Consider the following 23646-nt stretch of genomic DNA (forward strand, 5'->3'; position numbering starts at 1 on the left):
TTTTTTTTTTAAAGCTAAGCGATCAACAGGCAAAAGTAATATCTAAATACAATTAAGTAATGGCATAAACCTGGTGAACCCTTAAATTCAGAATATAGTTTTAATTTCTACAATTTTCCGTAATAATTATGATGAGAAAATACAGATCGCAATTTCCTGATCGAAAAATGCAAATACCCAGAACCGACCAAAATTTTAACAAATAAAAGAGATTCACATAACTGTTACTACCAATATTTGACCCAGGTCAATCCTTATGCCTCAAAATTATTGTTTATCAATAAAAACGTTTTAGAGGTGTGGCAGAAGTAACTCGATTTGTATGACCTTTTCTAGTAAACTGTAACACAATGGTAATACCCCTTCTCTAGTAAGGTCATTGGTAATTTTCAGTCACGTTTTAGATATATTAGTCAAATATCAAGTTAGCTATTTAAATTCCACAGTTACGTAAATTTAATTTGACGGAAACCACAATATGTAAGTTTATCGTAAATTAGAGAGAATCATATTGTTGTTCTAATTTCCAATTTCCTGCTTTGGGCCCCCGGTTTCCTCAGAATGTCTTGACACTGTTACTTTTTTGTCCTACTGTTCAAGCTTAATGTAAACTAGGTTTTGCCGAAACAAATATTTACAGATTTATTAACTTCAATTCACTCCTAAATTCCGTCAATTCGATTACAAAGCTCCTCCAAGCCTGTGAATGTTAACGGATGATTTCAGAAACAACCTTGGAACAAATATTACAGTAAATTATAATCTTGTGGCCACGTGAATCAATTTACAAACAATAATTCGTCACGACAAACCACAGCTTAAAAGAATAAACCGCATTATTATCCGTTAAAGTCAAAATTTGGACAAGGCAGTACTGATAAGCCTCTTTTTGAAAAATGAATTTACAGAACAGGTAGCCGTCATGTCCAAACATAACTTTATATTACATTATAATCACAACTTAATGGTAAAGAACTTACTCTGGAGTTATCAGAGCATGTTACAAGGCACTGCCATGCTGCCATTGCAGACATACTCATGTAAATGTGAAAAAAAAAACTTTATTTGGTTATTGCTGTACATTATTTTTAGTGACTGATTCATAGTTTCAATAGGATGAAAAAATCATTGCCATTTCAGTCGTGATACATTAATTCTGCCGAAGATTAAGATCACGACCTAGGGACTAGGTCATCTTCAGGGCTAGTTATACAAAGTAAACTAGACACTCAGTCCATGAAACAGACAAGACAGAAGACACACCAACCCTGTAATGTAAAATATTACTTTGTAAACTAGCCCTGAAGATGAAAAGTTATTTGGTTAAATGAAAAAGTTCAATCAACTTCCACTTAAATTGACAAGTGATTTGTCGCGTTTTTAACAAGGGAGTTGTACTAAAACATGATTGACTATTGTTTAAATAAAAATAAAACTACAGTCGTGATTTTCTTTGATGAAAAATTTTCATAACTTTTGGGTGATGAATTTTTAAAATAGTTTAATTTCCACTTCAACATGGCGAGAATCGAAGCTGTAGCGTAGTGTTTGCGTTTGTGTGAAGCTAAGGGGGGTCTACTCTGATGGAAGATTCGAAACCTCGAATCAAAGTAGGATAAATCTTGCCTTGCTCACATGATTAAGAGAACCTCTCGGACTTTCTGATTTAAACTGACTCTATCGGTTAGGTAGTAACAGAAAGAAGGCGGAGTAAATATTTAAGATCGCTAGTTCATCATACCAGAGATAAATCATTCTTTGTGATAAGGAATGCAATGCTTAAAACTCCTTCCGATTATACTAAAAAAGAACCGATTTTTCTGAAAACTTTTTGCTTTTAGTTCAAAAAATTTCCCCAACCCTTCCAAATAGAGTCAGAAAAACATATTATTTTAAACTAGAAAGCATTTTAATAAAAAAAAAAAAGACATGTTCTCAAAGAAAGCTAAGAATAAACATCACTGCAGCTTTTATATCTGGCACTCTAGCAGTATTTTAAAGAGCCGGAAATGCCACAGTAACCCTTAACCTCCACGACTTACCTAACAGAATCTCCTTTTTCATTTCCTCAATTCACGTGATTTTTTTTTATAAAGTATTCATTTCTATGACATGAATTTCTTACAAGTATTTTTTTGGATATTTTAAATGTAAACCAGAAATATTTTATTAGTACTGGTTAGGCAAATTAATGGTGAAACTCAGTTTATTTCCTTTAAATATGTATAATTTAAAAAAATCTAAAGATAAAATAAAAGAAAAACAAAGATAATTATATTCTTCAGCACCGATCATTAAAATTAGATTTTAACGGTTAATTTATGAGTTAAAACTCTTACTCTTCTAGAACTTAGGCGGCAAATGTTTCTACAATAAATTCAATAAAAAATCTACTGTAAACTAAAATATAAAAATATATATCTCAACTAATTTTTCGAAGCAAAACATAAAAGTGAATGAGGAATAACTAAGCTATATCTAAACTTGAATACAATTTACATACCACTTATTCTTCTCATGGTAATTCTTTTCCGACCTCTCTAGCAATGTTTAAAAAATACTTAGGGCTTGTTTGAAATAAATCATCACAAAACAACACTTGAAATCACTAAAAAACTTCAACACAATGAATGTAAACAATGGAGGAATATACTATAATTACTGGCTTAATTAATTGTTTAACATAATTCAACACAATCATTTCATAAACTTGATAACCTCCATTTATTTGAAAAAAAAAATTTACAAATTTTTTTTGTAGAAGGAATAAATGGAATAAGAGGATAAATTCTGTTGATTTCTGACTAGAGAGCCACAAAATACACACACATTCTAAGATGGCGTTAAACCAACTGAATACAACTAGTAAGGACAGATCCAGCCAGTGTTGCCAACACAGCCGGAGAAATAAAGTAAATGTCCCCTTCGAGTTAACAATTCTTCGAATTAAGCTTACTTTTATTAGGAAAAAGAGTTTCTTTTTATTAATCTCTTACTGTAACGTTCCAATTTTTGTACATTTAATAGTTAATACAATTTCCAAATCCAATCTAATGGACCCTTATTTAAAACCTTTTAAAAACATCCACATTTCAATAGATAAAAAATACAATAACGCTGAAAATAAATCATAAACCACAAAAAAATGGCCTTGATTTGGCCATTCACTCTTCCTGTTTCAATCCCATGATCACATTTTGGCGAGAAATAATTTTAAATCAATCATCTCTCACGACATCGGCAAGATTTGATAGTTGGAAGGCAGTTTTGCACCCTAAACATCCAGTGGGTATAAAAAAAAACTCACACTGACTCGCTCTCCTTGAATTCTCACAACTGCAATGAGAAAAACACTCGATTTCTTTTGCAAATTCGTAATTTTTGCAACATATATAATTCATATATAGAACACTGTAGAAGTAATACACCGTATAATGCTCAAAAACGGAACTTAAAAAGGAAGTCACTCCCTCCGTCAGAAGTTCTTCTTTACAGGCTCTACAATCCTTGCAGGATCTTGGCCTCCTCCGTCACAACTGCTCTCTCCTTCCTATCCTAGCTCTATCTACGCCATCACCTAACTCACATCTGTGCATAACACATAATATTAGATCATAATTCCTAATCACCACCATTTGGGTTCTACATCTGGATACTGATCCTAAGCTACCTTACAGACATGGTCTTATTCTCGTAAATATACTACCAGACAGTGATGATTTATTTTCGATCTGTAACATAGAGAACATTACGACTTTCTACCGCTAAAATTGCAATAATCGCAAAGTTAATTTCATATTTGTTTTATTCTCTGCTAAATAAGTTTTTAAGTATTTATATAAAACTGCATAACAATGATTACTGTGTTTTTTACAACTAAATTATTTTTTAACCTTCTTATATTTTATCTAATGAAGCCATATTTCCTGTGCATTAAAATGACCTTAAATTTATTTTCATTTAAAAAGCTAAAACGAAAATTCAATTACCAATAATTTAAAATAACAGCATTTTTTTTCCTTTACCAGCAAACAATTTAGGTGGCCAGTGATAAAAGCAATTTCTAGATGCAAATAAAGGCGATCCACTATCAATATTCTCACACCTGTTCAGCCCAACGCACAATCGATCGGTGCTTAGAATTCAAAACTTGAAGTTCAGTGATAAAAAGCACCTTGTTATTTCTAGGAATATTTTTAAAAATAATAAGAACTAATCAAAATGCAACTTATCGCTCTAAATAGTTTTAAAACTGTCGAGTGGATCGGTCGGCTACCCATTCGAGTTTGAAGTAGATAGCTAAGTTACTTTGTTTCATTCCACGCTCTCGAAACTTCTGCTATAAAGTAATGGAGGGAATCATTAAAAGAAACCGAGTAAAAGATAGGTGTGAGGAATACTACTGGCTCAGCTTCAGCACTCCATGCACTCTGTTCGAGTTTCTAGATTTGTAGCTCATACACACGAAATCTAAATTTTGAACATTTTTCTAGGAGTTAGAAAAAGTTCAAATTAAAGCACTAGTAACTTCATTGAAAAGATGTGAAACCTACGTGAGTGATTGTTAGGGCCCGCATGAGGACCCTTTTAAGCGAGATATACTACCTGCATATAAGTGGGATATCTTGTCTAATTGAATTAATCCAGACTCGCCCTTCTCACTCATTTGTTAAAATAAAAATCTTAAAGAAATATGAAGATTACATACAATATGTGTATAAATACATAAGGCGCTGATAGCTGTGCGGTTAGAGGCGAAGTTCCTCAAAGTTAAGGTTTATAAATGAAACTGGGTTCGATTCCCGGTCTTGGGCCTTGGATTTTATTTAATGGTTAATAAGAGAAGTCATTATAAAGTTTGTTTGCTAGTCGCCTCCGTCCGCGACACCTAATTGGTAGTTAGACGTTAAACCCCCTTGTAAAAAAGTCATTACTTTACTTATATTTTTTATCTATAAAATATGTGCGAGACCTGCAAAGCTAATATGTATTGTGGTACTGGGTTCGATTCCCGGTCTTAGGCCTTGGATTTTATTTAATGGTTAATAAAAGAAATTTACAGTAAAGTATGTTTGATATTCGTCTCCGTCTACGGCACCTAATTGGTAGTTGGAGGTAAAACCCACCTGAAAAAATAGGCAATTACTTTACTTACTTACGATAAAATATGTGATTATACTTAATTTTTAGGCATATTTGTAAATAAAATAAAATATAGGAAAATATTTGCAATATTATGTTCAGTAATTTTACGGTTATTTTATAATTTCCCGAATGTAGCTCAGTTTTTTTTAGATTATAAATGAAAATACTTCATGTTGTTTCTGTAATTTATAAATTTACAAATTTTCCGAAAAAAAGTGTTTCTTGAAACTAGTCGGAGACCTGCCCAGTAATGATTCGACCTTCATCATGAGCGGTTGATAGAGGCTAACCCCGTTTAAAAATAGACTTTATTTATGTGACCCAACAGTCGTATTTGTTCGGGTAGCATCGAGAGGCTTGAGTTCAAAAGAATGAAATTTGGAATTTCGTTTCTGTTTTGCGTAAAACGAAACAGTTTTCGATCCGCAAAAGAGGAAACCTACTAAATACCGATTATAAATATTAAATAAAACATCTTATTTTCCTTTCCGATTTATGATTGATTTCTCTCTTTCTGTAAAAGCGAATGATGGATGTTACGTCCTGTGTTCCTCCATATCTGTCTTAATTCATAGCTGCCACCATCCAGGTCCAAAGTAGCTGCCAATGCGTCCAAGGCTAAGCTATTTGTCTACCTTATTCTTGGATCTCCTCGACTTCTCATTCAGGCAGGAGAGATGGTATAAACAGTTTGCAAGGGATTTCGTAGAGGCACTTCCCAGCTATGAGCCCTGTCCAATGTAATCTATTCAACTTCCACTAGGTCACAACGGGTGGCTCTTTCAAAAGTCTTATAGTTCCTGTTTGGCCAATCGACTCACCAGATTTATACTGGCGAAAAGAAACGTAGATTCTGTTTTTTGGGTTCTTTTTAAAGGTGCTCATCATCTAAGGTCCTTCGCACGTGACAATGTTGCTGAATGTTCACTAGTTCATTCTAAAATAACACAATCATTATACTAAAAAACACTCATGCATATAAATACATTCATCCAAATAAATACAGTCACACACATTAAATCTAGCAAAATACATTTGCTCGTTCACTCACTCTAAATTGACTTATACCAATCGCGATTTGTGATGGAGTACTTGATATTCCCTGCATCACATTAATAACCTAATCTAAGATAAAATCTTATTTACATACATAATTATTTACAGAACATTCATACGACCATTCACACTTATGTCGGGGTGCCAATCCCGACATAGACCCATCCTCCAGAATACAGTGGCTCTGATTCTGTTTCGTCTTTCGAAAGCCTTAGTTATGTGAGGATAGATAGGTGATTTGTTTGTTCTCAGCATAGTTCCGCTTGATTTAGACATTTCGCCTGATAATTCAAGACGTAGGTACGTCTGCTAGTCTCCCTTACTTTTTCGAAAGAATTACTGGAACTCTCAATGGTACTTAAAACGTAAGACTAATACTTCATCTTTTATTGCATTGACTAATGGGCCTTTTTTCCCCTTATCATCAGGAACACACCTTCTACTACCCTAACCGATCTTATCATTCACTCATCATTAGAATACGCAAACAACCGCAATGATTTATAAAAAAAAATTGATCCTTTTAGTGCTTATTCCTGATTCACTTCCTCGTACTATATAGTCCGGAAAGGGTAGTAGGAAAGGTAGGCTATATAGGACGGGTAGTATCGTCAATGGGCTGGAGGAGTATCTGGAACGGATGACCCAGATTGTAAGGTTACTTTTTAAAAAAAATCTCAATTTAAAGGATGAGAAGAAAACCAAAATGGAAACTAGCGCACCCATCACAAAGGTTTTTTTTTTCTAGAGGGAGAGTCAAGTTCGATTAGTTTTTAGTTTTTTCATGAAAGAGATTATTTCTGTGAAATTTTAATTAGTTTTTTCATATTTAAGACAAACAGCAACCCAAAATTTCATTTTTATAACATCCTCCACATGCAACCTATAAATCGAATCTAATAAATACAACCCCCTAAATCGTAAAAAAAATTAACATTGTGTTTTATTAACATAAAAAATCACCTTACACAAAACATCTTTATTTATTTAATCTAATGAATCATAAACTAAAAAAAAATAAAACTAAAACCAAAAATGAACCGACACAAACACCTTCAAAAATGCGAATAGAGCAGCTATCTATTGGCATTTCCACTAAGTTTCTTTTTATCAGGGCATAAAGGTCTCGACATTTCAAAATGCTTTTGACATTTTGCCAATTATGTTACGAGTTTTCATGTATTAATACGTACTTTATTTATTTAGTTTCCTTTTTTTTTAAAAAAAATGTCATTGTTAAATTATCCAAATTAATAAAAGTGTTATATTTATATATTTTTTAATTAATGTTTAACGTAAAACGAATAAAAGGAAGCAGTATAGAATATAAAGAAATGGGGACAGTTAAAAACCAAATATTAATAATATTAAATATCGCGCAGTTTTAAAATCACTGTAACCTCAGAGATGTGCAAAACCTACAAATAACCTTTCCTGGTTAGATGTATGAACGTTAACTGTGCTATTTAAAAGTACAAATGCTTTAGAATGATATTTAATTTTTAGAATAAGAAATGAAAACTTATTTATCTAAGAGTTAACTTACCTTACTTCAAATGAATTCAGCACTGGACAGAGTACTATCCCATAAAGGCACATACGTATAATATCTTTAATTTTGATACACCACACTTGTTTATAACTATTCTAGAAATTTAACTTGAAAAAAGATGAAAAACTAGGAAATATTCATGAGAACAGTTAAGAGATAATAGTAGATAGGACATTACAAGAACGAGAAAGGTTGGGAAAGGATTTAGTTCAGGTTTTACTAGGGAATTATCGATTATTTAGTAAAGGCCCTTGGACTCCCACAATAATCCACCCCTATTTCCACCCACCTTAGTTCATTCTTTGTCTTCTTATGTAACCATTATTTCAAAGTAATTCTCTAAAATATTTTAAGAAATAAAAAAAGTTATTCTCCTACTAACAAGGTAAACTACTTCGTAAAATAACAAATCCAAATTGAAACACAATAGTAATAATATTTATAATGACCTATTTCCATTAAATTAAGTAATTGTTTAAGGTTCGTTAATGATATAGTATTAAATTTAAATTAATTTATCTAAACTGAACTTGAAAGTCAAATAACAAGGCGCGCTTTTATCTCTTCTGAAGAGTTTCTTTTTGGGCTTCGAAACAGCGAAAAACCTATTTTTAGCAAACTACTTTCATGACGAGTGTATGGAATATGTTGGTGTCACAATACAGCCAACTACTCAGGCAAGGATAGACGCAATACCTTTAAGGATTCTTCTGAGTTACCACATAATAACCTGTCTCTTCAAAGCGGGCTCCAGAAGCGAGGACTAAGTGTAGGTCGAAGAGAGCACTATCCTAGAAAACCGTTCTGGTTTGGAGCCATCTTGCGTCGACAATTTCAGATCGGAATAAATCCGAGACCGTCATTTCCAAGAATAAAGCCTTCATAATGTACCTTGGCTGTCGAATGTTTCTCATTTGCTCAGATGATGCTTTAATTGAGCAAAGCTATATCAAGTGGGATGCGATTTACTCGTTATTTGCTATGATCGTTTTAGTGTTTCGGACTCTCATTTCACTTCTCTCCCACTTTTTGAGAACCTTCATCTCTCATCTTGAAGATAGCTCCGAAAACTTCGATAAGATTCCTCCGCCAACCTAATTGGCTTCTGGAAGTATCTCTTGCGGTTCTCCTTCACTCAGAAGGAAAGTTTTTCAAGTCATAAATTTATTTCTGAATAGTTTGCTCAATGCTTTGCATTGTGCTTGAGCTGTCCAGCATCGAGCCCACGACATCCAGCAAGTCAACATCACCTTTGCATGCACTTCCATTTCGAATTTCCTACTTAGTTGTAGCTGGTGGTATGAGCCTCACTTGTTGGGCCAAGCACTCGCGTGATGAAGCTGATAGATACAATTGAAACGTCTACTTTCTGTATGTTTTACTTCAGAGAGCAGAGATTATAATCTAGTTGTAAGGAGGAATCAAACGAAACAGAATTAATTGAGTCAAAATCGTACAAACATTAGTGTTTGTTTTTTATTTTTAATTTCAGAATATTTAGCATATTTTTGCACTGCGATGGGACAGCCAATCTGCATCTAGATACAGGAAAATTTGTAAAGGATATACGAAATTAGTAATTCCCAATACGTTTTTGGATTATTAATTTTTTCTGACATCTTGGATGACATGGTAAAAACTTTTTGACATTGAGCAAGTCTATAACTCGAGTGGTGATCAAGAATGTCAGTCACGAAATGAATTGGTATGTCTCAGAGTAGTTTAGTAACAGAGTTTATATTGTAGACGTCTTACACGCGAGAACAAGGTCAGCTGAATGTGTAGATTGTGAGAACTTCATCGCACTCCTTAGCGAAATCTCTCGGAATCTCATCACAGATTCTATAAGCGCCAACGCAAGTGGAACTTGGGCTCCGTGAACTCTGAACGAATTAAGATTAAAGTAAAAAGTTGGAAATATCAAAATGTTGAAGTAGATTTGGTACAAGAATATTCGAATGAGTCATTCAACTATGAATGAATGAATGAATGATTTATTTGCTCTTAAGAGTACAAATCTCATAGCAAAGGGTTGGCCTTACAGTACAAGGAGTTTACAAAGTTAATTCTGTCAGACTTATTATACAAATTAATGGTTTTTTATTATTGTATACAATATATGTACGGGCTGAAATTGAAAACAAAACAGAACTAAACTATATAATTAAATCGGAGTGGAATCATTTCTAGCTATAATCAGTAAGAGAAAGTTATTCTAGAATTAGTTATTTGTAATAGTAATTTATATAAGTAGAGTAGAGAAAAAAAAAACAAACAAACAAACTAGATAATTACAAACTTATTGCAATAATTTTCTTAAATGAAGACTTCTTGTAATAAAATAATAAAGGTGATTAAGCTTTTGAACATTATCCTCAATATTAAGAAGCTGTTGAATTTTATCTCTCTCGGTTTTTACATCTTTGGTGTATCTATCAATGTATTTATGTCTTAAAGAATCAAATACTTTGCAGTGCAGCAAAACATGAACAATAGTATCTAGACCCGCGTGACAAAGTGGACAATCAGCCTCAGTCTGGAAATGGATATAGAAATTTTTATTATAGATCCGGGGTAGGTACTTGCCGCTAAGCCTTACTTGGGAGATAATTCTAAGTTTTTTTATACCAACTTTAGTGGTCAAGTACAACTCTCCCGGGCCAAGAGAACAAATATCTCTAATAAATATACTGTATTTGGTATTTATTGCCGAGTCTACATCTTTACAAAAAAGATGATTCTCAAACTTTTCTAGTAAATTATTATAATGGCTTTTGAGAATCTGCGGACTTTGACTGAGCCAGATGTCCTCCGCCCCAATAATTGTTAAATACCTTCGTAGACATAGGGTCCAGTTAAAAGGTAAAGTGCAAATTTCTCCGAGTTCCATCAGACGTAGATAGCAGATTTTGGTCAAGCTGTCATCTGGCATATTTAAAAGAGAGAGCCACCAGTTAATCATTCTTTTGAAAATCTTAAATTGTAAGTGCGTTAAACCGCATTCAAGTCGCACTAGATAGTTCGGCGTGTTAACAGGCAGTTGCAAAAGTGTTTTAAAAAAAGATAGTTGACCTTTTTCGACCAAGTCAGAGTAGTCTGGGGCCCAGATTTCCGCTAAATACAGCAGTGTACTTTCTGAAATTGATTGAAATAATTTAGTTTTAGTTTCCCAGCCTTCTGATTTACACGCGACTAGAGTTTTTCTTACCACTGAGTTCGCTATTGCGCATTTGGATAAAAAATACTTACTAGCAATGGCAAATTTACCGGAGGCAGATAAAGGTACGCCCAGGTACGTAAATGAGTTAGTGACCTGTATGGTCAAATTATTGTAGGTGAGATTGGGCATCTTGCCCAATTTACCACCTTTGTGGAAAGGAAGCACTGCCGATTTATCTATATTAACGGTCAGCGAAGACTTTACAGCGTATTCTGCTAACAGTTTTAGTTTATATTGAGCGTCTCTCCAGTTATTGGCAAAAATAACTAGGTCGTCTGCATAAAGCAAACTGAGGACATCTTTGGTTCCATCAATGGGAATACCCTCTGCGTTCTTGCTCCTGAAAAAGTCATCTATGTCGGAAATAAATAGAATAAAAAGGAGCGGGCTTAGGATATCTCCCTGAAGGACACCCTGATGCACTTTCATAGCCTTGGAGCATTGGAGACCATCCTCTATAATAAATGAGTCATTCAACTATATCATTCTCATTTTTCTCACTCCCCCTCGTAAAAGAGAGATTTTCGATTTAAAGATTTCGCCTTGAATATCCTTTTTAAATTCTGCTTCGTAAGACTGAGGTTTTTTTTTTTTAACAAATCAGCTATACGTGAGTCTGTAATGTGAGGAGCCAGGACATTTCGAAAACGTAAAAGTCGCAGAAATTTCAATTTCTATTTTTAGTTCAGCAGCCACCTTTTTGGCTAGGTCTTATGGACATTTCCGAGAATCGGCTGTTTTAAATCTGAAAAGCAACATTTTTCAATTAAAAACAGAAGAAGTGTAATGACTTGAATCTTGAATTAAGAATTCTTTTCAATGATACTAACAATTATAATTTAAACATTTCTTTTTCGATAAAAATACAGAATTTTGTATTCAGCTTCTTCAAGTAAAAGGTCTATTTTATTTAGTTCAATATTGTTTAGTGTTATTGGAAAGAGCTATATTATAAGTATTATTCAACTAATCAAAACTTTAAACTAAATTAATATTTTTATCATTCATATTAAAAACAAAAAATAATTTAAATTTATTACCCTTCAATTTTAACGAAAACTCATTATTGTGCTTTTACAAGTGGATAACAACCGTAGAAAGAGCAATCTTATGCTATCTAGCGTCAAAAGCTTGAACTACACTGTTATAATAGTTGTGATTGTTGCCGCTAGATAGCATTAAAAAGGAATTATTCATTAAAAATGCATTCTATTTCTTTATTAGTTTTGTTATAGGTAAACCATTAATATTACATTTTCGTTGTTATTAAAAAACTAATCATACCATATGTAATAATAATGCTGTTATTATAATTAGAAAAATAAATTAAGCGATTAATTTGTTATAAGTGACTATTATTTTTATGAAGTAGCTACTTTTATAGCTGAGAATACCAAAAATTAACAATATATTTGTAAATAAATTGTACAACAGATTTAACTGTCTTTAAATATGTTAAAGTAGTATATACAAAAACTAATTGAGTTTAATCCGGTCAATTTCTCAAGTAGGAATTCATAAGAAAATTGTTCATAAGCGCAAAACGAGTTCTTTTGTTATCACAAACACAGTAAAAAATCAAAACCTCTTTATCAGCATTAATTATGCCACTCTTTGCTATCAGGCAAATGATTAATGACAAAAGAAATTGAAATAATAGAAGTGACTGATTTTTGAGGTTGTTTTTTTTGTCTGTTAGTGCTCTCTTCCTAAAAGTAAATTTGGTAATAATGAATTTAATTTATTTCTATCTTTTATGCACTGTTTTTTTTTTAAATTTGAATGTTATATAAAGACAAAAAATTTATGAGAGTTTTGGCAATAGCTTTTTTTTTGGCTTTTACTCCTGATTCGATATAAGTTCATATTCATATTTGTCAGCAAAACTTTAAATCTCGAATAGAGATTTTGTGTAGTAGACTTTCGCTAAGTGAAGATTATTCGATATTTATCCTCTGAGGAGATTCCAAAGTTTGTATCATGCCCTTTTAAACAAACACAAATGCACAATGTAAAAATTCTACTAAACACGTATTCGTTAAACGAAGCTAGAAGTTTCTCATGTCAGTTGATGTAACTAGTTCCAGAGTTACTTCCGTAGTTATGTGAACTTAAAGTAGCTAATTAGTCATATATATATTTCAGGTAAAGGATTGTGATTTCGAGATATAAAGATAGTTTTTAAACTTTTTTAATCGTTTATAATACATAAAGATCACATAAATTTTTGTTTAAAGTAATAAGAAAAATATTATTTACTAAGAATACAAGAAATACAAATACATTTTTATTAAATTAATTTGTATTAAATAAGTCTTTCAACTTGTTTTGTTACAGTATATAATATATTTATTGTTCTTGTTTTTCTTTTTCTAATGAAAAACAAATCACCCTATGAGGTATAAAAATTAGGAACAAAAACTCATCAAATATATAATTATTTTAAAATAACAAAATAAAAGAAATGAGAAAGGATAACAATAGAAAACATTCAAAAATTTACAGAATTAAAAATATAAAATAAATCATAAATAAACATTTTAAAGTGATGCGACTTTGCAGGAGATAGGAAAAGATTCAAACAAAATTCATGATCACAGTCCAAAAATAATATTTTTTTCTGATTTGTTTTGTATATAAACTTTCCAAAATACATTAGAGGATTGTCAATATTAATATGGGCAGAGTATACACGAACTATTCAATTACATTTTACTAATTTTAATTATTAAATTCACTTAGCTAATAAACCCACCCATTTCCAATTTCGTTAATTAATTAAACAAAAAATGAAGCTTTTTTAAACGTCGTTATTTAAAATAAAAATTAATTTTGAAGTAATGTAATTTAAGGTAGTATTTTTTTAAAGTTATGTACTTTAAATATCTGTAATGTATGAACACACGTGTTTTGTACCTAATATGATTATATTCCATTTAATTCATTTCTAATATATAAATAATTTTGTTAGGCTTACTGATGAGGAGGAGGAGGAAAACACATCTGTTATTTATTCAAATCTTTCTAGGACACTTAGAAACTGAAGGCAATCTAAATATTTTCTAGATGAGAAATAGTACATATTTAATCGTTATTTAGCACACTATTATTATTATTATTTTTTTTTTTTTTGTTTCTTTTTGGCGCTTTAACAGCTGTGGTTATTAGCGCCCGGAGTTTTTCCAGTGCACTGCCGGTCTCCGGACAGTGTTCTCTCGTTACAGACAACACTGTCCATCACCGGACAGTGAGCTGTAAGAAGCTCCTAGGAAGAGAAAATCTAAGGGCTAGCAGCTGGATTCGAACCCGGGACCTCCGCGTGGGAGTCCAGTATGCTAACCTCATAGCTAATCCCTTCCCTTGCTATTATTATTATTATTTTTTTTTTTTTTGGCGCATCAACAGCTGAGGTCATTAGCGCCCGGAGCTTTTTCCAGTGCACTGCCGGCCTCCGGACAGTGTTCTCTCGTTACAGACAACACTGTCCATCACCGGACAGTGAGCTGTAAGAAGCTCCTAGGAAGAGAAAATCTAAGGGTCAACCGCTGGATTCGAACCCGGGACCTCCGCGTGGGAGTCCAGTATGCTAACCTCATAGCTAATCCCTTCCCTTCACTATTATTATTAATTATATATCGCGCCTTTGTTGGATAATCATTATTATTGTTACAAGATTACTGAACATCTAGGAAATTCAACAAAAGCCAATTATAAGATTCAGTTTTAAAGAGGAGGGAAAATTATTAAATCACTATTTTTCTTATAAACATCCTGAAGTTTAATTGTAGATGCATTATTCCTAATTTTTCAAGAAATCTAGGAAAATATTTATCTAATTGTTTAGGGTAAACAATTACAACAGAGGAGGAGATCGCGAACCTAATAGCTTTCATGAAAAAGCAAAATGAAAATTGAACAAAACTCTCTTTCACTATGTAATTCCTCCAATCTTCCAATGTTCATATAAGTTTGAAATAAAAGATATTAGGATCTAATAGAAAAAAAAAATACATAAAATAAGATGTTGCTATCTTTTTACTACAAGCAACAAAATAATTATAAAAAGCTAAACATAATTTACTTCATAATTATGGAAAAAACAAATAAAAATTCACGACAATACGATAAGAGATCATTGAGTAAAAGATAAATAATAATTAACATTTTGAGTTTATGTCGTAAAAATGCGCATATCCATTTTTAACTAAATTTTTCGCACTTGAATTCAACATTATACATGTAATTCTTCGCCACAAACCTAAATCAAAATAAAACCAATTTTTGATAATTTATAAAATCGCTGACCCTCGTGAGAAGTCTTTGAAACTATTTGAAATTTTAATGAAATTAAAATGTTTAATGAAGAACTTACTTAAATTTACTGAGAAACTAGACTTAATCACATTATATGTGAAAAAGTTTTACAAAAACGATAGTTTCAACTTCAATTACATGGAAAGTCATAAATATGTATATATAACCACGAAATTCTTAATTTTTACAAAAAAAAAAAAAAGAAAGTCTACACGTAGACTGTATCAAAAAGTTCTGAATCCTGTTTTCAGAAAATATTGGCGACTTTTGGGGGAAATTCCTATATAACTACGAGATAACCTACCAACATGCAGTTCTGGAGAGCTAAACTTTTTATTGAAATACTGGTATTATTAATAATAAATTGTAGTTGATTTTGAAAAATTATCATACAATCTAAATGAATCGGCTCCTCAACTAAAAAGTTGGAAAAACATGTTAAATTTAAAAATTAAAAGGTTAAATACATTTCTGATTCAATACACTTTTAAGCCGCTTTCGAACTTACATATTTTTGTAATTAAAAAAAAAAAAATCATTAACACCTAGTTCTTAGATGTATACACATTTTTTAATGGAAAAAGGCTTTAAACACATTAAAAATTTCTACAAAAAAAAAGTTATTATTTAACCGATTGAATAATTATTTATTTCAATTGATTTTGTTTTCTGAAGTCAAAAATAGTTTACTTAATTTTAGCAGAGTAATTTATTTTTTATGAGCGATTTCATGATTAAAAAACTTCATTCAAGCCATTTAATTATAGCTTAAAAACAAATCTTTTTTTCTTACAATACCAAAATCGTTGATGCCCCCCGTTAAATTCGTTTGTTCACTTTTAAACATAAGAAACAATTGCTGTAGGTTTTTAAAGTGCGAACTCATCGATTTTGTGGACTTTCCTTCATATTAAAAGAAAATATACATCTAAAATATACAAGTAAAAAACATAAGAAGACAAATCATACATTCTTCTAACATAATGGTTAAACCAACATTAATGCTGGCATAAAACGTCTTTAGATTGTACTTCCCGCTTCAAATTCATGTTTCCAATATTTCTGTATTTTATTTTATTTAGCAAAGCTGTTTTATAAAAGGCAAGCTCTAAAAGGTTACTAATTGTATCAGAGAATATTTATTTTGGAAGCATTTGATAGCAACACAAGCTATTTTGCTTGATGGATGATGTTATCCTGACCTAAAATGTAAACAAAACATAAAGAATTCACTTCTTTTTTTATTTTATAAAGTAGTCCTAATATAAGCAATTTAAGAACTGTTAAGAAGCAATAAATTGACATAAATGTTTTGTGAGTTTGAAGGTATGATTAAAATGTAACCACAAACCTTTCGACAATAACTTTTGTCATATTGTTTATACTCAGGACATAGGCTCAATGGAATGGTATCTCAGGCAAGTTAATATTGCCACCAATAACAGATACTATAAATTTAATCGTAGGAAATTAAGTGACACTGATATCCAGAAAATACTGGAACTTTTATCACAGACTAATCTCTAATATTCCGTAATAACCTTCTTTTTTTTAAGACATGGTTTGGATAAAGTCACAATTCTATATTGATAACTGAAATTGGACACTAACGAGCAAACAAACGAATTCTTTGAGTGTAGTTCTCCGAAAAATCAATGTGTATCCATCCATTAGATGTTAAATATTTTATTACAAAAACGTTTAGTTCCAAGATGTACAAATATGTATTCTAATTCAGCATCAAAATGATAATGTGAATTGATGATGTGACATTGAAAATTTATACTTAAGAGAGTCAAAACTGTCCTCAGCTAGAAGGGCATACACAAGCGAGGGATAAACAGATGATGAATATAATAGTTGTTGGCAAGTTCAAAAGCGGCAATGTTCAGGGCGCAATTTCAAAAATTTGGAAGCGTTAATGTTGGACAAGAACGATCCTTCCTCTTGAACATGTTCAAAAGATTCAAATAAATATGTGAAACTAAGGCTTCCCTAACAATATTTGGCTCCATTTTCAGATTTAACAAGTGGCGCATTTAAAAATCAAAAAGGTCAATGTCAGTCGCCTGCATAAGAAGAAAGACCCAAAACAAAATTTTGCCCACACTGAGTTGGTTTGATAATTTGGATTATGTAAAAGGGGCTTGCTAACGTTTTCGACCGAGATGAGTAACGGGCAAAGGTTGGTCAGCTATAGGTCAGTTCTCCAAGGATCTATCACCAATAGTAGCCGCAGAGTACTGGACTAAAACTCTACTTCGTTACGAAGAAATGGACCCAACTGATATTTCTGTTTTTAAAGAATCAAAAGTTAGGATATGTTTATAGTGACCTAATTATAATTTTAGTGTATTATGCGCAAAATTGAATAAATTATAATTTAAGTAACCCATAAAAACGGTAAATCATTTCGCTTCTTATTTTGACATTTGAGATAATAAATTTCTTGATGCACAATTCGAACTTAAATACTTAAATAACTTAAACACATTAGATAATCTAAATTTAATGAATAAGTGATACTAAACAAGGCTCAAAGTTTTGAAATGTTTCTTTGTCCGCCTTAAAAGATAATTCTGAATAAGTATTGGAACTTTTTTTATAATTATGTTAAATTTATGTTATAATTATGTTTAATATTTATGTTAAATATACCTTTTCATGATTTTTTTAAAAAAATCCTTACATCTATTTGATCATATTTCCTCATTTGAACGCAGGAGCAACACAAAAGAACCAAACTGACATCGAAGAATTACACGTCTGGACGATAATGAAAATGCTGATACATTTTCTATCAATTATTGTCCAACTTTAAGAATTAGTATATAATATAAGATGTTAATGAAGAAGATATGACTTAAAAAAAAAGACTAACATTCTAAAATTAAATTCAGATTTTGATTCGACTTTGCAGTCAAATTGAATGATCTGTTCGAATTTTCTCTGGGGATTCATTATTGAAAGTTATCGAAAAATACTCGATTGTAGATCTACCTACTTGAGTAAGATAATAAGTTTTCTTATGAGTGGGAATGAATGTATTGAAATTGGAGTATACAAATGCGGATTTACAGAAGTATTATTGGATTTTATATAAAGCGAGGGTCAGCTTGTTCTACATAACAATGACTAACGACTAAACAATATACAAACATCTAATTGTCCACCTAAGTGTAATACACAACACTGTTAGACAAAAATAAAAATTACTAATAAATACTTCTTAGATAAAATATTAAAAACAAATATCCATAATACAGTCTACCAATTAATACATCTTTTATCTTAATACCTAATCAATGAAGCCCATTCATAAATAAATGTATTTAAAATATTCTAAACTAAAACAAACAAAATTTGAAAATAGTAGAAAAAAATAGGTTTGTCTTTTCCATTTAACGTCATCCTTGAAAAAAGGAAAATACCGTAAAAGGCTATCAGAGATTAATAAGTTGTGAAACAGCTTTTCTTTAAATTTCATTTAGCCTAAGTACAAAAAAAAAATCTTATAGTGCAATGTTTGAATAATATTTTTACTTAAAATGTTTAGAATAACGATAGAAGAAACGTCTATTTTAACACAAAAGTATCTTATATATATTCTGATACTCTGGTACCCACCCATACTTTGTCATAACTAAGTCAAATTTATTATCAAATTTGCAATCAAACCTCTATATCCACAAAGAGTGAAATAGGAAACACACACACACAGTTTACCCTTTGTTAGTTAGTAATACTTATCAAAACAAAACACAAAATCTGGTAAAAGGTACAAGATGTACTGCAATATTTAGAGCGAGTGATGAATTTGTACAGATCTCTTGACTTATTTCTAATTATCCCTAGCTGATTTATTTTTCATTTTATTGTTTTAAAAGAATTGTAGCATGATCCACACTTTGGTTAAACATACTCTCCACATTTGAGGGTTTAAAGCACACTGTCTACTGTCTAGTTTGTGGAATCAAGAGATACAAACAGAAGGAAAAGACAAAACTTTCTGATTACTGTTCTCTCGCTGAACGATGATATGCCATTTACACAAATTAATATTAATTTTATGGAGAATAATTCTGAATATAACTTAAAGAAAATAATTGAATGAAAAATATTAAATCTAAAATAAAAAATGAAACAATTATAACTAATAATACAACTACTATCTTTTCTTTTTGAATCTTTTCTTATAACCTTTGCCAAACCAACCTGGATTGGTGACAGTCACCTTTTTATCAACTTCAGCCGGCCCAGCTGGCTGGTCGACAGTTTCATCATCAGAATCACAACAATAACAAGGAGGACCTGTAGGAGCTAATTTTATTTCTCGTTTTACATAAAAATAACATACCGTTGTAGAATAATGTCGATAACAGAATTCACATTCAACTTTTGGCTTTGATAAATCTAATGGCTCTTCGTAACACTTATTGTAATATTCACTATTTGTCTCTTTTAAAATTTTCATAGCGATCTCTTGGTACATCCTGTCAAATAAATCCACAGACATCCCTCTATTTACTTCCATTGACTGACAAGCCAAGTCCTTATTTTCGGCATAATTAGGTTGACTTTTCGGCAAAATATTTATTTCATTGCTAAAAGGCCTCCATATATCGTTTTCTTTTTTAATGTCTGAAACAATTTTTTCAATCTTTTGTTCGTTTATTGCATTAAATTGCATTGGAAAGCTCGATTTATCTTCTTTCTTCATATCTGGACTGACTAGCATTTGTGTGGATATTGTATGTTCTTCTAATTCATGTAATTCAGTAGCATGAGTGAAAATTGGATCTAATTTTCGGTCATACGGAGGGATATCTAGATTCAGATATCTCATTACAAGTTTCATTACATCATCACATTTTCCTGAAAATATAATAAAAACGATATAACATTAATTTTCATTAAATTCATTTAATGGATCTAATGTTTAAACCAAGGGTTCCTAATACGTTTCATGAAGCTACCCAGTTAACAGAAAATAGTTTCAGTTATGATAACAATCTGAAACGATAAGATGAAAGAAAAAAAGTGTCTTTATACAAGAAATATTAATGTTATTTAGCACTGAGGATTCATCATGCTTGATCCACCAGGCACAGTAAAGTTAATAACTTCAGTATACTTGTCTAAAGGCAAAATTGTTCACCATCGCATTCAATCTCAGTTCTTTTTACAGACTCCAACGATTACAGAGGAGCCATAATGTTTTTTTTTATGACACTTCCGTAAATACCATCATTTGCACTTCCGCCTTCAGCCTAAATGAAGTCTTGGTCCAACAGACAATAGATTTAAAAAAAAAAATTACCATTAATTTTTAATGAAGCTTGATCATCTTTGGGCGTCCATTGTAGGTTTACTATGTACAGCTGGGGTCTTTTTTTGGCCGGTTTATCCATTCCCCAAAGCCATGGGTATTTTTTTAAAACCTGCGGGAGCAAAAATAATATTATATTCGCATTTAGGAATATTGCATTGCAGGCATCGATTACTTGGGAACTAGCGAACAATATAAATGCAGACATTCATGTGTTGAATTATTCTGTTGTTTTAATGCAATTACTACTATTTTATTGTGTTTACATATGTACTACAGAACTTAGTTTCAGCACTCAAAAGGCACGGGAAATGTTTAGTGTTCCACGCCATACTGGAATTACTACAATACTCTGACGAAAGCTTTCTAAAAAATGTAATAAATATTGTTATGGAAAGCCCAGAGAAAAGAGTTTCTGCGGAATAATAGTTCGTTTTATTTTCATAAATTTCCCATAACTGAACACAGTCAAACATGGGTGTTAATTTACAGTTCGCTTTTACGCACTCCCACCAAAGCTATTTGTTGCAGCCACTAGAATTAGCTGATTATCGACCCCTAAAGAGTTATACTAGAAGAAAATCTTGACTTTTCAAGTTTCAGATGTTTATTTTCTCTTGGTATCCATATTAATTTTTGTAAGCAAAAATGTTGTGAGCTATCATACATTCAAAATATTTTTTCATCTAAATTTCCACTTGCTTTGTTGTCATCTGACCCCAAAAGTAGGTACTTATAGGCACAGCACTTATCACACCTTAAAATTAATAATCATATATTCAGGAACAACTTTTTGTCACCTAATTTATGAAATCTGACTCTCACAGTGACATCTGGAAATTTAACACATCCGTATTTAATAAATAAGAGTTAATAAAAGCCAAAACCTAAGTTAAATGATTTTTCTATCTATATTAGAAAAGAATCACAGACTTCCAATTAAATAAATTATTATAATTGAAACCAGTTTTAAAAACTGGTTAAAACTCACTTTCAGGCTAGATCCAATACAAAGTATTACGTCTGCCTGCTTGGCGGCTTGACAAGCACCGGACCAATTTATCGGCCAAGCCAAATTACCACGTTCTCCAAAATGTACTATGGTATCTCTTAGTGGATGAAAACACTGGCTACATCTTCTAGCAGTTTTATGAGCGTATCTGGCCGTGTGTTCGGTTACATCGAATGATCTCCAAACTTGTACGTTACAGTCTGTACACACCTATACAAAAACAAATCCTTAAAATCAATTCTATGAAGAGTTTTAAAGCAAAGGAAAATAGAAAATGAAATAAATGAAGGATATTACACATCGGTGTGATAGAAGGAATCAGATTAGAAATAAGTCCAGGAACAATATTGGAAAATAGGAAACTGTATTCTGTTAAAGGTCGGTCTAGTGATTTTGCTCATATTAAAACCACTCCTCTATAATAAAAAAATCTTACATAACAATAAACAACAATGCTGAGAGAACTCGGGCAGCTAATGATAATGCGCCTTAAATTAAAATACTAATAAAAAAAAATATATAAACTTATTTTTCGTTAGCAAGTATATATCGATTATTTTGGTTTAAACAAAATATGATTAAATAAAGTCGCATTTGAGCCTAGCGATAATTTATTTTTTTAGGGAAGTTCAAAAATATATTTTCAGAGAAACCCTAAATCCAAGTTAGTGAAAATGAGGAAAAAAAGTTAATTTTTACCTACTTCTAGATTCATGTTTCCATGTACTTCAGATAAAGCTCTCCTGGGTAGACCACTTCTTAAATGTAGACCATCACAATTCTGAGACACCACATATTTCAACAATCCTTTTCTATACAAGGCATAAAGTGCCATGTGAGCTACAGTAGGTTCTGCAGCCGACAAGTCATGATTTCTATAAAATCAAATGAAAAAAAATTAAAAATGATTAATAATTTGTTAAAACATAAATTTTCTTTATTGAGACAAACTGAAGAAATTCTTATAAAGGAAAATAAAAATCGATTTTCAATGATTTTGATTTGTTTTAATATACTTTTTTTTCTATCAATTAGTTTTTCGCTATAAGTTAACATTACGGAGTTAATTTATTTACCCAATATCTTTTCCTTGTTGCAATCTGGTCCATATCCCATTGCTTCCTCGATAATCTGGTATACTAGCTGCAGTACTAACACCTGCTCCACTGTAGATCACCAAGTGTTGTGAGTGTTTGATTGCGCTAGCAAGTTTATAACATTTTTCTTGGAGGACGTTCAACCCATCTTCAAATTCTTCTGCTCTTGCTAAGAGCTTTTTTCGTTTTTCAACTCTATTAAACAAGAAAACTTCATTTTATTTTTCGGAAGATCAAGATTTACATATAACTAATAAAATAAATTTACTCACTTTAATGAGATTTCCTTTACTATATCTGTTGACGAAGCAATAAGTTCTAAATCTTCTGGGCTTCTCTCCTCCACAGGTTTTTGAAGAACTTTGGCAATCTTTAGATACAAAAATATGATTATCTTCAATGGATAATTCTCGTAAAATCAATTTTTGTAAAAACATATTGTAGAAATTAAATAATTACGTAACTGGAATAGGGTTTGTGATAAATGTTATGTTTTCTATTATGAATTAAATAAAACAACTTACCCTCAAATGTCTTCTATCTCTTTGTTTTTTAACAGAAAAAGAAACATTCAGTGACGCTTTTCTTCGTAATCCAGACGGTTTCATTGCTTCTCCATCAGCCATTCCACATAAATGGATTTTTCACAAAAAGATAATTGATTGTTTTTTACTTCGTAATGCAGTAAATATAGCAAAACAAACCAAAACAATAACACATACCGGACTATTCTTTAAGCACAGAAAAATACACAACTTTTCTTCAGTGAATCGAAAGCCGCAAGCAGGCTTGCAAGTTTATGAAGTAAAATAAAAAATAGCTAATAATATTTATGAGTTTCTTTTAATTTCATTCGCTGTAAAACTTTTTTAAGTTTTAAAAATGCATTAAAAAAGTTATATTTACTGAAATTATGTATTT

The 23646-nt window shown here is 31.4% G+C and overlaps 3 protein-coding genes across 3 annotated transcripts in view; 1 reads left to right on the forward strand and 2 right to left on the reverse strand.

Annotated features, from left to right (window-relative positions):
- Positions 1 to 7955, reverse strand: part of ckn (CRK like proto-oncogene, adaptor protein) — a 357411-nt gene extending 349456 nt beyond the window's left edge. Inside the window, exon 1 of the mRNA XM_074120793.1 lies at positions 7748 to 7955. The gene's annotated coding sequence lies outside the window, so the exon portion shown is untranslated. The remainder of the gene's footprint in view (positions 1 to 7747) is intronic.
- Positions 1 to 23646, forward strand: part of LOC141450176 (ras-related protein Rab-13-like) — a 175027-nt gene that overhangs the window by 146214 nt on the left and 5167 nt on the right. The gene's annotated exons all lie outside the window — the stretch shown is intronic.
- On the reverse strand, positions 13297 to 23611 carry Sirt7 (sirtuin 7). The gene is made up of 7 exons (XM_074120813.1): positions 23250 to 23611; positions 22998 to 23095; positions 22705 to 22920; positions 22332 to 22503; positions 21608 to 21838; positions 20608 to 20728; positions 13297 to 20162 (listed from the first exon to the last, which is right to left on the reverse strand). The coding sequence occupies exons 1-7, from the start codon at positions 23349 to 23351 to the stop codon at positions 19456 to 19458; spliced, it is 1647 nt and encodes a 548-aa protein (XP_073976914.1). The 5' UTR covers positions 23352 to 23611; the 3' UTR covers positions 13297 to 19455.

Source organism: Rhodnius prolixus, unplaced genomic scaffold, assembly GCF_049639745.1.
Source record: "Rhodnius prolixus isolate KJV_2025 unplaced genomic scaffold, Rpr scaffold_2, whole genome shotgun sequence".
NCBI classification, from domain to species: Eukaryota; Metazoa; Arthropoda; class Insecta; order Hemiptera; family Reduviidae; genus Rhodnius; species Rhodnius prolixus.

Coding starts and splice junctions, on each gene's coding strand:
- Sirt7 (XM_074120813.1), bottom strand. CDS start 23,351: ATGGCTGATGGAGAAGCAATGAAACCGTCTGGATTACGAAGAAAAGCG. Junction 22,504..22,704: donor CAACAAGGAAAAGATATTGG/GTAAATAAATTA, acceptor TTGATTTTATAG/AAATCATGACTTGTCGGCTG. Junction 20,729..21,607: donor GTATTGGATCTAGCCTGAAA/GTGAGTTTTAAC, acceptor TTGCTCCCGCAG/GTTTTAAAAAAATACCCATG.